The following is a 13,472-nucleotide window of genomic DNA, read 5'->3' on the forward strand; positions in this document are numbered from 1 at the left end:
GTGTGAGGTGTAATGTGTGTTTTGAGCTTTAGTAAAGTTTCTTTTATGTATGTAGGTGCCCTTGCCTTTGTAGCATAGATGTTCAGAATTGATAGTTCATCTTGGTAGATTTTTCCTTTGTTGAGTATGAAGAGTCCTTCCTTATTTTTTTTTGATTACTTTTGGTTGAAAGTTGATTTTATTTGATATTAGAATGGCTACTCCAGCTTGTTTCTTGGGGCCATTTGCTTGGAAAATTGTTTTCCATCCTTTTATTCTGAGGTAGTGTCTGTCTTTGTCACTGAGGTGTTTTTCCTATATGCAGCAAAATTCTGTGTCCTGTTAGTGTATCCAGTCTGATAGTCTGTGTCTTTTTATTGGGGAATTGAGTTCAGTGATGTTAAGAGATATTAAGGAAAAATGATTGTGGCTTCCTCTTATTTTTGTTATTAGAGGTAGAATTATATTTGTATAGCTGTCTTCTTTTGGAGTTGTTGGAAGATTACTTCCTTGTTTTTTCTAGGTTGTAGTTTCCCTCCTTGTGTTGGCGTTTTCCATCAATTATCCTTTGAAGTGCTGGGTTTGTGGCAAGATATTGTGCAAATTTGGTTTTGTCATGGAATATCTTGGTTTCACCATCTATAGTGATTGAGAGTTTTGCTGGGTATAGTAGTCTGTGCTGGCATTTTTGTTTTCTTAGGGTCTATATGATGTCAGTCCAGGCTCGTCTGGCTTTTATAATCTTTGGTGAGAAGTCTGGTGTAATTCATATAGGTCTGCCTTTATATGTTACTTAACCTTTTTCCCTAAATGCTTTTAGTATTTTTTCGTTGTTTTGTGCATTTGATGTTTTGATTATTATGTGACGGGAGGTATTTCTTTTCTGGTCTAGTCTATTTGGTGTTCTGTCGGCTTTTTGTATGTTTATGGCCATCTCCTTCTTAAGTTAGGGAAGTTTTCTTCTATAACTTTGTTGAAGATATTTGTTGGCCCTTTAAGTTGGGAATCTTCACTCTCATCTGTACCTATTATCCTTAGGTTTGGTCTTCTCATTGTGTCTTGGATTCCCTGGATGTTTTGGGTTAGGAGCTTTTTGCATTTTGCATTTTCTTTGACAATTGTGTCAATGTTTTTTATGGTATCTTCTGCACTTGAGATTCTCTCTTCTATGTCTTGTATTTGGTTGGTGATGCATGTATCTATGACTCCTGATCTCTTTCCTCGGTTTTCTATCTCCATGGTTGTCTCTCTTTGAGATTTCTTTATTATTTCTATTTCCATTTTCAGATCCTGAATGTTTTTGTTTAATTCCTTCATTGTGTTTTCTTGCAGTTCTTTAAGGGATTTCTGTATTTCCTCTTTAAGGGCTTCTACGTGTTTACTTGTGCTTTCCTGTACTTCTTTAAGGGAGTTACTTATATCTTTCTTAAAATCCTCTATCATCATCATGAGAAGTGATTTTAATTCTGAATCCTGCTTTTCCAGTTTAATGGGGTGTCCGAGGCTTGCTATGGTGGGAGAACTGGGTACTGATGATGCCAAGTAACTTTGGTTTCTGTTGCTTATGTTCTTGTACTTGCCTTTCGCCATCTGGTTATCTCTAGTGTTACCTGCCTTCACTGTGTCTGACTGGAGTCTGTATTTCCAGTTATCTTGCTTGTGTCAGAACTCTTCAGAGTCCAGATGTCTCTGCGGTCTTATGATCCTAAGCTCCTGGGTGGAAGAACTCCTGGGACTCAGGCCACCTCTGGGATCTGGAAATCCTGCTGCTCTCAGTGCACTGGTTCCTCTAGGATGGCTCAGGATACAGTGTCTCCACAAGAGCAAACCAGCTAGGTGTTTGGTGCTCTGAGTGCAGTCGCTCCTTTAGGATGGCTCAGGATTCAATATCTCCACAGGAGCAGACCAGCTATGTGTCTGCCCCAACCAAAGGTGAGTTTTTCTCTTAGTAGTGCTTTCATTGTGTCCCACACGTTTTGGTATGATGTGACTTCATTTTCATTAAATTTTAAGAAATCTTTAATTTCTTTCTTTAATTCTTCCTTGACCAAATTATCATTGAGTAGAGTATTGTTCATTTTCCACACATATGTGGATTTTCCATTGATTTTATTTTTATTGAAGACCAGCCTTAGTCCATGGTGTCTGATAGGATGTATGGCATCATTTCAATTTTCTTGTATCTGTGGAGGCCAGTTTCCCTGCCTTTTATTCTGAGGTAGTGTGTGTCTTTGTCACTGAGGTGTGTTTCCTGTCTGCAGCAAAATGTTGGGTCCTGTTTATGTATCCAGTCCCTTAGTCTATGTCTTTTTATTGGGGAATTGAGACCATTGATGTTATCAGATATTAAGGAAAAGTGACTGTTGCTCCCTGTTATTTTTTTGTTGATATAGGTGGAATTATGTGGCTATCTTCCTTTGGGTTTGTTGGAAGAAGATTCTTGCCTTTTCTAGGGTTAATTCCCCTCCTTGTTTTGGTGTTTTCCATCAATTATCCTTTGAAGTGCTGGGTTTGTGGCAAGATATTGTGCAAATTTGGTTTTGTCATGGAATATCTTGGTTTCACCATCTATAGTGATTGAGAGTTTTGCTGGGTACAGTAGTCTGGGCTGGTATTTGTGTTTTCTTAGGGTCTGTATGAAGTCAGTCCGGTATCTTCTGGCTTTTATAATCTTTGGTGAGAAGTCTGCTGTAATTCTGATAGGTCTACCTTTATATGTTACTTGACCTTTCCCCCTCATTGCTTTTAATATTCTTTCTTTGTTTTGTGCACTTGGTGCTTTGATTATTATGTGACGGGAGGTATTTCTTTTCTGGTCTAGTCTATGTGGAGTTCTGTAGGCTTCTTGTATGCTCATGGGAATCTCTTTAGGTTAGGAAAGTGGGGAGGCAAGCTTCTGGGGCCATGGGAAGACCCTGAGCACCCAATCCCACAAAACCCAGAGGAGGCTGGACTCCCAGGAGCTCTAACACACCCAGGAACATAGGATCATAGGATCACAGGATCTCAGAAGATTGGTCACATCAGGACTTCAGGATCCCAGAGGCAGCCTGACTCCCAAAATCAAGGTTGAATTCTTTTCTACAAAAATACAAAGGGAAACAAGTTAGAATTGAATAAAATCAGGATTAAGTTGCAGTTTGTCAGTAAAGAGAAACTAGCTGAGAAAATTACTTTGCTTGCTTACACTTTGTGGGTTGGAATTGTTGATTTGTAGTAGATAAAATGCTGTTAAATGTCCTGAGGCAAAGACAGAATTTCCAAAAGTTTCTGATGTAGTCTTAGAATATGTTTATATAAAACAGGATTTTTAGTGCTGATATCTTCCTCCTTTGACATATGTTGATGTTACTGTATATACTGTAGAATAAAATATTCAGACAAGATTTAATTCTTTTTGTAAAACTTAGAATGCAAATTTGCTTTCATCTTTAGTAAATGATAAAAATACATATAAAAGATGTATTAAAATAAATTTATATATAATTGTTTTTCAGTAAATGTTTGACTTCTATAGTTATTTTATGTATATCCCCGAGGCTGTAGTAAAAATTTCCTCAACAGGAATATTACGTCTATAGTAAAAAGAAATTTTATTTCTTCTGAAAAAGTTCTTTTGATTGATTACTTTTGTGAATCAGTTTCTATGTACAGAGTAAAGGTTAGCCATACTACACATCTCTAGCATTCTTTCATTTTTTTTAGTATAATATTTGGATTAATTTTTAGAAATTTCACATCATATGTCCTGTCACACTCACTTCTCCATTCTTTTAGGCTTGCCCTGTCCCACCCTTGTGACCTTCCCCAACAAAACAATAACCATAACAAGAAAAATAAAAACAAACAAAAGAACTAGTCCAACATGTGTTATCTATTTTCTCACTGGAATGTGATCAGACACTCAGAGACCTTACCCTTACATAGAGCTGTGTCCTTTTCTTCTTGAACCCAGCCAGAAGCCATCAGTTGTGGAGAGCTACACTGTAGCATCCTTATCACAGTTTTAAAAAATAAGAATTCTCTTCAGTGGCTTTCTGTTTATGTTGTTACTTTTTGGGGTTGTGTGGTTGTGGTTCTCAGAGAAGCCTTCCATATCCCTCTTTCTCAACTGTTGTCTGCAGTCATTAGATCATTGTCTTTCTCTTGACAGTCACCAGGAAGCACGGATCATGGGTTTCCACATAGTTTCCGGTGACAGCACAGATGATGAATATGGCATCTGGCTGCAATTGCTCCATGGGCACACATATTCCTCAGTGACAGCTCTGATTACAGTCATCAGCCTGACTCTAGTTGTCAGGCAGTCTACTCAGATTGGTATGGCCCCTGGCAGCCACACTGCCCACAGACTTTGACCTGGATTGAGGCTGTAGCACAGACCACGGACATCTACACAGCCTTTGGTGCTAACATGGGCCATAGACATCAACACAGACCCTGGCTGTACTAGGACCACAGATCCAGACACTGCCCTCTATGGCAACACCACCCAGATATCACCATAGCTCCAGAAGGCAGTCCAGGCCACTCAAATTAGAATGCCTCATAGAACAATGGACATCAATCAATGTAGTTTTAGGCATCCTAGCACAGGCTACAAACACATGGACCACAGACATCAACATAGACCCTGGCTGCCCCAGGACATTGGACCCAGACATATCCCTCAGCAGCAGCTCAGATCCAGACATCACCATGATCTCAGTGGTCTTTGAGGAGGTGTATTCCAGGAAGTGAACCATTCCTCATCTCTGGCCTCTGGCATTTTACAGAGTCAGGGTGATCTTGTGTTTGCAGGCTTAGTCTACATCTGCACAGGCTCCAGGTCATTGTATAACATGTTCTACTGTTGACCTCAGCCGTCTCTCACACCTTATACCTCCCTCAGGAATCTAGTTCCTCCTCTTTCCACAGCATATGGACCACTCTCTTCCATCTTTCCCACCTCCCCATCACACCTATTTCTTTGTAGTGTCACCTGGCTGGTCTAGGCAGCTTTGCAATCACCTGGGCTCCCAAATGCAGATCAGGTCTGCCTGAGCCACCTCTAGCAGTCTTATAACTTGCCTTGTGACAGAGACACCAAAGATTTACAGATTAGCTCTCTTCTGTGCCATGAATAGCAGAAAAAAAAATCAAGGTTAGTACTTATACACTGGTTTATCTTCATCTGTGTTAGCTGGAAGGAAGCCAAGAGTGTGTTTACTTCCCTCCTGGATATTAACTAGCATGTACATTTTCATGTCTTTGGTTTCCAATGGTGTTAGGATTCCAGGGTCATGGTATTATGTATTTCCATAAGATCCTGACTTTCATGATAAACTCCTGTCCTCAGCTGCAGGCATCAATGAACTTTATATCCATTTGCATTTTTCCAAATATAGTATTTTATTTCAGTTTCTCACTTAATAGGCTGCTCCCTCATCTTTATAAGGAATAAGATAAAAATTCAGCTCTAATCTCACCTCCATTGTTTGACAGTTTAACTTATCAAAATGAGTTGTTCCCCTCTTAATATCTTGGGACTGTTAATTCTCTAGATCTCTGGTAAGGACAAAGAGAGATGAGGAAGGAAAACAGGTGAGTGGGTTACCCCTGAGATCATGCTGTTTCCCATGTACTTCAGTCCATACATGGTGTGTGCAGGATTTTCCCCTATTGGTGTTTCCATCACTATGCAGGAGGTTGTGACTTGACCTGCAGAAAATGGATGGATCTTGGAAACAACTACGACAATTTAATGTTCTATGTGAGAGATGATGAGAGCTTGAGGTGGGGCAAGGATGAAGAGAATGAAGAGAGTATTGACTTATACAATTCAGATGACCCAATAACAAGTAAATTTATCCAAAAGATAAAAAGGAGTAAGATAGACAAGAAAGGAGTCCTCTAGTTTTCTAGCTTGGAAAGTGTTGTAGTTTGCTTTCCATCACTGTGATAAATATCATGACCAAAGGAACTTGGAGAGGAAAAGGTTTATTTGGCTTACAAATCCTGATCACAGTCGATTGTTGAGGGAAGCCAGGGCAGAAACTCCAGCAAGATCAGAGGTAGGAGCTATTAAGTAAAGTTACTGGCTTACTCTCCATGGCTTGCTCAGCATGCATTCTGCCTCACGGGACTACCAAGCAGTTCCATTACTATGACTCCACCCAAGGTGTCCTAGACCCTTCCATGATAATCATTAATTAAAAAATGCCCCCACAGAGTCCTACATACAATCTCATAGAAGCTATACCTCAATTAAGATTCTCTTTCCCTAGCTATGTCAACTTGACAAAAAGTACTAACAGTACAGAACCCAGAGTAACTGTGCTCCTAAATATAACATACAAGTCCAGTGTAAAATCAACAGATATGGCTTGCACACACTGAATTTATCCCCAATGTGTATAGTTCTGGTTGTTCCTAACAATGAGAACCTTGGAGAAATTTCTATTGCCAACTCCCTTGTTGAGCCTCTGCTATGCTAGTAATAATTCTTGATTTTCTTGTGGTAAAGTATAATTTTTTCCTCCTAACTATCAACATTAGAGTCCTTCCTTGTATAGACAAACTAACATGAAAGTTAGTTTCTATTATTCTGGGGAATACAGCAGCTAGGGAATGGTTTTATAATTCCTGAGTTAAGGCTTCAAAGTGTCAGGATGTAACATCCTGAGGAACAAAGCCCACAGGGGAAGGCCTATCCCAAAGTGATGGGCTCAGAGAAGTTGGACAGTGATTGTGAGCTGGAGGAGATGCCTCAGTGTTCAGAGAAGACTAAGGAGAGGAAGATGGGTGGGGAAGAGAGAAAGGGGGGAGAGAGAAAGAGAATGAATATGAATCAATCCATCCTGCTGTTTTTTTGCTTTTAAAAATTTAATCCAATGTTTTTTCAGTCTTTTCTGTGCAAACCACTGAAGATCACAGAGGAGAGTAAGCAGATGAGATGACTCCACGTAGTCTGCATTGGTGCCATTAAGCTGTTTTTCACTGTCTGCACAGACTCCCCAGCTGTTTCTCTCAGAGGAGTCCCCAAGTCCAGGGCAGGTGGGTGAAGCAGGCACATGGGGAGTTATTGTTCAGGACTCAATCACTGTGGAAGGGCTCTTCAGTGTTTGAAGACAGTGATAAAGTGCAAAGTCCTCAGGCTGAAGGTCTTCAATAGTGAGGGTGAATTCTGTTGCAGATCCACTGCCAATGAACCTGGTGGGGACTCCATCAGTCCTGACTGAAGCATGGTAAATGAGGGCTTTGATGGTTTGCCCTGGCTTCTGCTGGTACCAGGATAGGTAGTGCTTTCCATCTGTGTAGAGGAGGCTCTGACTGGCCCTGCAGGTGATAGAGACTCTCTCTCCTGGAGAAACCCAAAGAGACTCTGCTGGCTGGGTGAGGGAGATCTGCCCATTGGAATCTGTAACCAGAGACACAGGGGGATTCAGAGAGGCTGTGAGATGTCCCCACTATCAGGATGCCAGGACCTGCCAGATCTGTGCTGCAGATGGCTTTTACTTCTTACCGCTCTCTAAAGCATCTTCAAAGGATATATCTTTTTGGCCCATTATCTCACCTGTGAAACATAGGAGAAGAAGGAGGAGGTGGAGTGGGGCTGCCATCATCTTGCTGTCTCTCAAGCTTCTGAGGATGCTCTGACTTAAAAAAAAAAGAGCTTTATTTATAATCCGTGATCACAGGAAGTGGGCAGTGAGAGATATTAAAGCAAACCCAGATGAGGATGAAGGCTAAGTAAGCAGTAAGGAGGGCTGTGGTAACACCTGCTGCTGACATTACCACAGTCTCCCATCTAGTGGTTGCCTTTACCCTTGAGGATTTCCTCTGGTAGTGTCGCTGACGCTGTGCTTATTGTGTGACAGCCATGGCCATCTCTAGGGTAGACAGCAGTTTGGTGCCAAGGGAGATTGCTCTCATAAATTAACACTTCTGCATAATGGGGACATCAGTTGCCCCTAAGCTGTGACAGTGACTTGAGTATAACAACCAAGGCTGCTTTGTGTGAGGTCTCAGACAAGGCTCAGTTGTTCTTGTGACTATGGGGCACTGACCCTCTTGTTCTGGAGTGCTATGATCATGCTTTACCTGGGGATGATGCTAAGCTGTGACCCAGGAACAACTAGTCTAACAACCAGGGAAGCTTTGTCAATTTATCCCTAGGTGAGTTTAGCCCTTGATCAATAAAATTATTTTTCATTAAATAAGAATAAATAATGAAATGGAATCAGACAAAGTTCTCAGCATTTCCCCCGTGGAACTCGTTTCCACTTGAGCAGTTATTTCTTAGGTGAATTTATTATTAGATGAACTTAGCAAATCCCAGTTTCTCAAGGAACTCTCAAATAGTGTTACTTAGAGGTTTCTTGTGACACTAGTGTCCCCACGTAGTAATGTTAGCTTGCTGAAGGGTGCTTACTCTGCACACTGTCTTTCTGCATCCTTGAGTACCATCGGTTGTTTGAGATGGAGTATGATCATATAGATCTATTTTGGATTCAACTTCCCAAGAAGATGTTCATTTGTGTCTGTACTAGGAGTTGCTGCCTATTCCAATGTCGCTGTCTCTTGGCACTCAACTCCCATCTTGGAGAACAGGACCCAGGCAAGCATCAGCTTTTGTCTTACAATCAGATTCAGATATGTAGTCATTGAGGCAAAACCACAGCTCTCATCTCAAGGGGAATATAATAGATAGTTTATTCTGGAGTCAGATAGGAGTGATCCTCAATCCCTGGGTCAGAGATTCAAGTTTCCTCAAATATCATGTTCCAACCTGGCAGCAGTTTTATGAAGGTTTCATAGTAATTGAACAACAAAAGTCATAAATCAACACACTTTCAAATAAATTAGTGAAAACATCAGGTAGACAGGTGCCTGAAAAGGAGGGGAGTCTCTGAGAGTTAAGGTCAGTAGAAAGTTTGCTAGAGTAACTCAAGCACAGCCAATGGGATTTTATGTCCTACAGTTTGACTTGTTACCTCCTCGTCTTTCTGAAGAGGCATATGGGGGAGTGCTCTGTGGATGCTCTATGTGACATTGCTTCAGGAACACTTTAGTCACTCAAAATTAACCAAGCAATAATACATTTTACATTATGATTCTGTTACAAAAAACACTTGGTAAGTAAAAGAAGATGGCCTTAAACAGATTTTAGGGGGAAGTTACACTCACTAGATGGCCTTTAAGTCAAATCTATAAATCCATCAGGCACTGAAAAAGTGGATAGGGTCGAGCATCAACTGCAGATGAATGCTGGGAATGTAAACAAATGAATGAAGTCACTTTACTGTGAGGAAACAGGATCTTCCTATCCTCAAATCCTAAAGCTAATGCTGGGTCAACCTGATACCCTTAGATTGAAGAGTCACTCATTGGGTCCTATTCAGAGTGGGGAGCATCCAGTCCCCTACATCATCTTGTCCCTGGAAGCTAGAACTGAGGAATCCAAGTAGTTGTCTCCCAAGTCACAGCACTTAGAGTAGTTAAATACTTAGTTTGATTTTTAAAACATCATATGCAAAACTTTTAACACCACCAGGCTATGGTGGCACACGCCTTTAATCCCAGCACTTCGGAGGCAGAGACAGGTGGATTTCTGAGTTCGAGGCCAGCCTGGTCTACAGAGTGAGTTCCAGGACAGCAAGGACTACACAGAGAAACTCTGTCTCGAAAAACAAAAACAAACAAACAAACAAACAAAAACTTTTAACACCAATAGTTCTTGGAACTTAATAGTAATCAATTGAAACGTTACAGACATGTGGTGGTTTGAATGAATGGGAAATTTCCTCCATGGACTCATGGATTTGAACACTTGGTTCTCAAATTAGTTGGGGAGGTTATGGAACTTTTAAGATGTAGAGCCTTGCTGGAGGAAGTATGTCACCGTTGCTGGTTTTTGAGTGTTTGTAGTCTTACCTTACCTCCAGTTCATGCTTTGTTTCCCATGTACAGTTAGAGGTTGAGATGTGATCTCTCAGCTTCCTGCTCTAGTCTCCTACCATTGTGCCTTCCCTGACATTCTGAACATGTAGCCCCCTGGAACTGTAAACCAAAATGAGTTGCTTTTGATCATGGCATTTTATCACAATACCAGTCAAGTAACTATTACAGGAAAGATTTTAGTAAATATACTCACAGATAAACATACAACAGTCATTAAAAACAAACAAACAAACAAACAAACAAACCTACCTTAAGTCAGGCATATGGAAATAGCTGTTGGGGGTTGGTCTGGTGCTACTATGTATTCTTGTACTATTCAAATGCTAAATACTGTCTCCCCAAGATCTGGTTGCCCTCAACAAGCAGATCTTCATATACAGCAAGTGATGTTGTGTAAACTTTGCTCCTCAATTTAAAGCTATTGGTTAAATTAAAATGGCTACAGCCAATTACTGGAGAAAATAGAAGAGGTAGAATTACAATTGCCATGCTGGGAGTGACAGGTAGGTACTACAGAGAGGAGGGAGAGTGGAGGAGAGTGAAGGTGAATGAAGAAGGAAGAAGACAGAGAACAGGAGGTCTCCATTAGATGTGATGGACCAGCAGCATATGCTTGAGTGAAATGCCCACCAAGGAGAGACTGCTGGAGCAAAGGCAACCTGGGCAAGATTCAAACAGCAAGTGTTTGGGGAGTATAACTTGAGTTTAATAGTCTATTGAATAAAAAAATATAGACCAGGGGTTGTCTTAGAGTTTTATTGCTGTGAACAGACACCATGACCAAGGTAACTCTTTTTTAAAAAATTTATTAATCATTCCATTAGCTTACATATCAAATGATATCATGCTTCCCAGTTACCTCTCCACCATCCCACCAACCCATGATATCCCACTTCCTAGTTACCCTCCTGCCACCCCTCCATCCCACATCTGCCCTTCTACTCCCTTTTGCTTGTATGAGAGTGCTCCCCTACTCACTCACACTCTCCCTCTCCACCATTCCAGCATCCTCTTACTCTGGGGGGCATCAATCCTCCCTGAGACTAAGAGCCTCTCCTTTTGTTGCCAAGGCAACCCTTATAAAAACAGTATTTAATTGGGGCTGGCTTAGAAGTTCAGAGGTTTAGTCCATTATCATCAAGGTGATAGCATGGCAGTGCCCAGTCAGGCGTAGCTTAGGAGCAGCTGAGAGTTCAACATCTTGTTCTGAAGGCAAAGAGGAGAAGACTAGCATTCTCAGGCACTTATGATGAGTCTTAAATCCCATTCCCACAGTGACACACATTCTCTAACAAGGCCACACCTACTCCAACAAGGCCAAACCTCCAAATAGTGGCACACTCCCTGGGCCAAGCATATTTACACCACCACAGGGGCAATCCTTAGTAATTGTGCAAGAGCTGATTAAATAACCCATGGACTCTGCATTGGTTATTGAGGGGGCTGACCAGGACATGTTAACAACTAATAGAGATTATCACAATCCATTTATATTTAGTGCACCTTATGCTGGGCATAGAATTCAAACAAACCTGAAAGAAATTACTGGGAAGAGGCACTAACACTTTCCCTAAAATAGTACAGCTTCTAGCTCTGCCATTTTAATACAAAGAGGATAAAAAATAAAGTGAGAAATAATGTCTTCTAACAACTATATGTGGCAAATAGCCAAAAAGACATGGAGACCGTGGAGGGCCCCTGCTTTATTAATTTTCTTTTTCATCTTCTTATTGTTGGTTTTAAGGATTTTCCTTTTTTTGTGTGTGTGTGTGTCTGTGCTTCAGCTATGTTGGAATATTCATGGCTTGTGGTCAGATATCTGGGTTCTGATGGTACATATTGACCTGGATGCTATTGATTACATTCTTATGCTAATGTCCAGGCATCTGGGTTTTGGGGACTATAGATCTAGTTACTGATTTCTGGGTTTTTCTTAGTTTGGTGTATATTTTTTTTTTCAAAAATGCTTCTTGGTTTCTATTTCTTCTCTGGATTTTTGAGGCAGCTTGTTGCCTGTTTCACTGAACATTTTGCAGGTGTGTTCAGGGAAATATTTGCTGGTGTTGGAAGTAGAGGTGAGAGGTCAGGGGGAGATGTAGTCTGTTGTATTGCTATGGACAATCCTGAGAATTGGGTCTAGGGGAACAGAGAGAGTGGAGTATGTCCATAGGCAGCCTACCTGCTCATTTGGCCAGCATGGTCAGTTGTTGAGCAGGGGTTGTCTGTCCTATTTGAGGGCTGTTCCAGAGCCACAAGTGTGAAATGGGAGACAGAGGGTGATGGTTTATGGGATACACAGGAGGCATGGACTGGAGGTAGAGAGGTAGGGTGGGAGGACTGCAATTCATGTTCTGTTGTAGTGTTAGGGGTGACTCTGAGAATTGGGCCTGTGGAAAAAGAGAGTGGAGAAGGTCTGAAGGGTGCCTACCTTCTGCCAGAAATGGTCTGTGGTTGAGCAGAGAGAATCCATATGAACTGGAGACTGGGACATATTGATGAGTAGGGAAGAGGAGGCCAGGGGTATTGTCTGTGGGATCCACAGCAAGCATGAACAGTGGGGAGGGGAGGCTGTACCTGGTGTCCTGTTGCAGAGTTAGTGGTAGCCTTGAGAATTGGGTCCAGGGGAAGAGGGGTGAAGGTTGGGAAAGGAGAGTGGAAAAGGTTCATGGACAGCCTGCCTGGTTTTTTGGCAGGATGGCTTGTTGGCTTTCTCACGTTCTTACAAGTGTTCATTTTTTCCATTTTTCTTTTCATAAATTTTGCAATTTTGATTACATTTTAGTCATGTAATTATCTTTTTGTGTGTGCATGTGCATGTGTGTATGTGTTTGTGTGTAGGTACATGGCATGTTTGTGGAGCTCAGAGGACAACATTGAGTTGTCCTCTCTGTCATGTGAGTTCTGATTAAACTCAGGTCTGACATCTGGTTTCATGGAAATTGAATTGCCTTCTGAGCAATACTGCTGCCCCTTAAAATTCTTGATTGAAGTATACTCAGTGTATACAAGTATCATCAAAGCAATGTCTTTTAAGTATATCTTATATTTCGACAATATCCAATAACCTTTCCCAATTTTCCCTCACTTTCTGCTATTTCCAGTACTAGGCATGATTTACTTTTTGTTCAATGGGCTTTCATTATTGCACTCTTAGGGTCATCATGCATGTTGGCCGTTGCTCTGGTTCATGGGCATTATAACTGAAAATGATTATTGATTACCTTCCTCATTTGGAAGCTTGTATGGCACCTTCTGATCTTCTGAAAGCTAGCTCCCAAAGAACGTATATATATTCAGGTCATATCTAACTTGAGTCCTCTAGGTCCATGTACAAAGTGCAATAGGGATTTACCTTCTTCTACCTCTGGGTGGCAACCAAGAGCTACAATAGTTTATGATTTTTTTTTTTTTTGGTCTAAGGCTCTTGATCATTGTCAGCCTAAATATATTACACAGATACAGACACAGACACGCACACGCACACGCACACACACACACACACACAGAGAGAGAGAGAGAGAGAGAGAGAGAGAGAGAGAGAGAGAGAGAGA

General features: G+C 41.2%; 1 gene segment (V, D, J or C); it reads right to left on the bottom strand.

Annotated features, from left to right (window-relative positions):
- Nucleotides 1–7,046: 7,046 nt before the first annotated feature.
- LOC114636119 lies at nucleotides 7,047–7,669 on the bottom strand. The segment is given in 2 exon segments: nucleotides 7,047–7,378; nucleotides 7,535–7,669. Coding segments are annotated over 2 exon segments (381 nt in total).
- Between the last annotated feature and the right edge of the window lie 5,803 nt (nucleotides 7,670–13,472).

Source organism: Grammomys surdaster, unplaced genomic scaffold (genome assembly GCF_004785775.1).
Source record: "Grammomys surdaster isolate TR1022 unplaced genomic scaffold, NIH_TR_1.0 122247, whole genome shotgun sequence".
NCBI lineage: Eukaryota > Metazoa > Chordata > Mammalia > Rodentia > Muridae > Grammomys > Grammomys surdaster.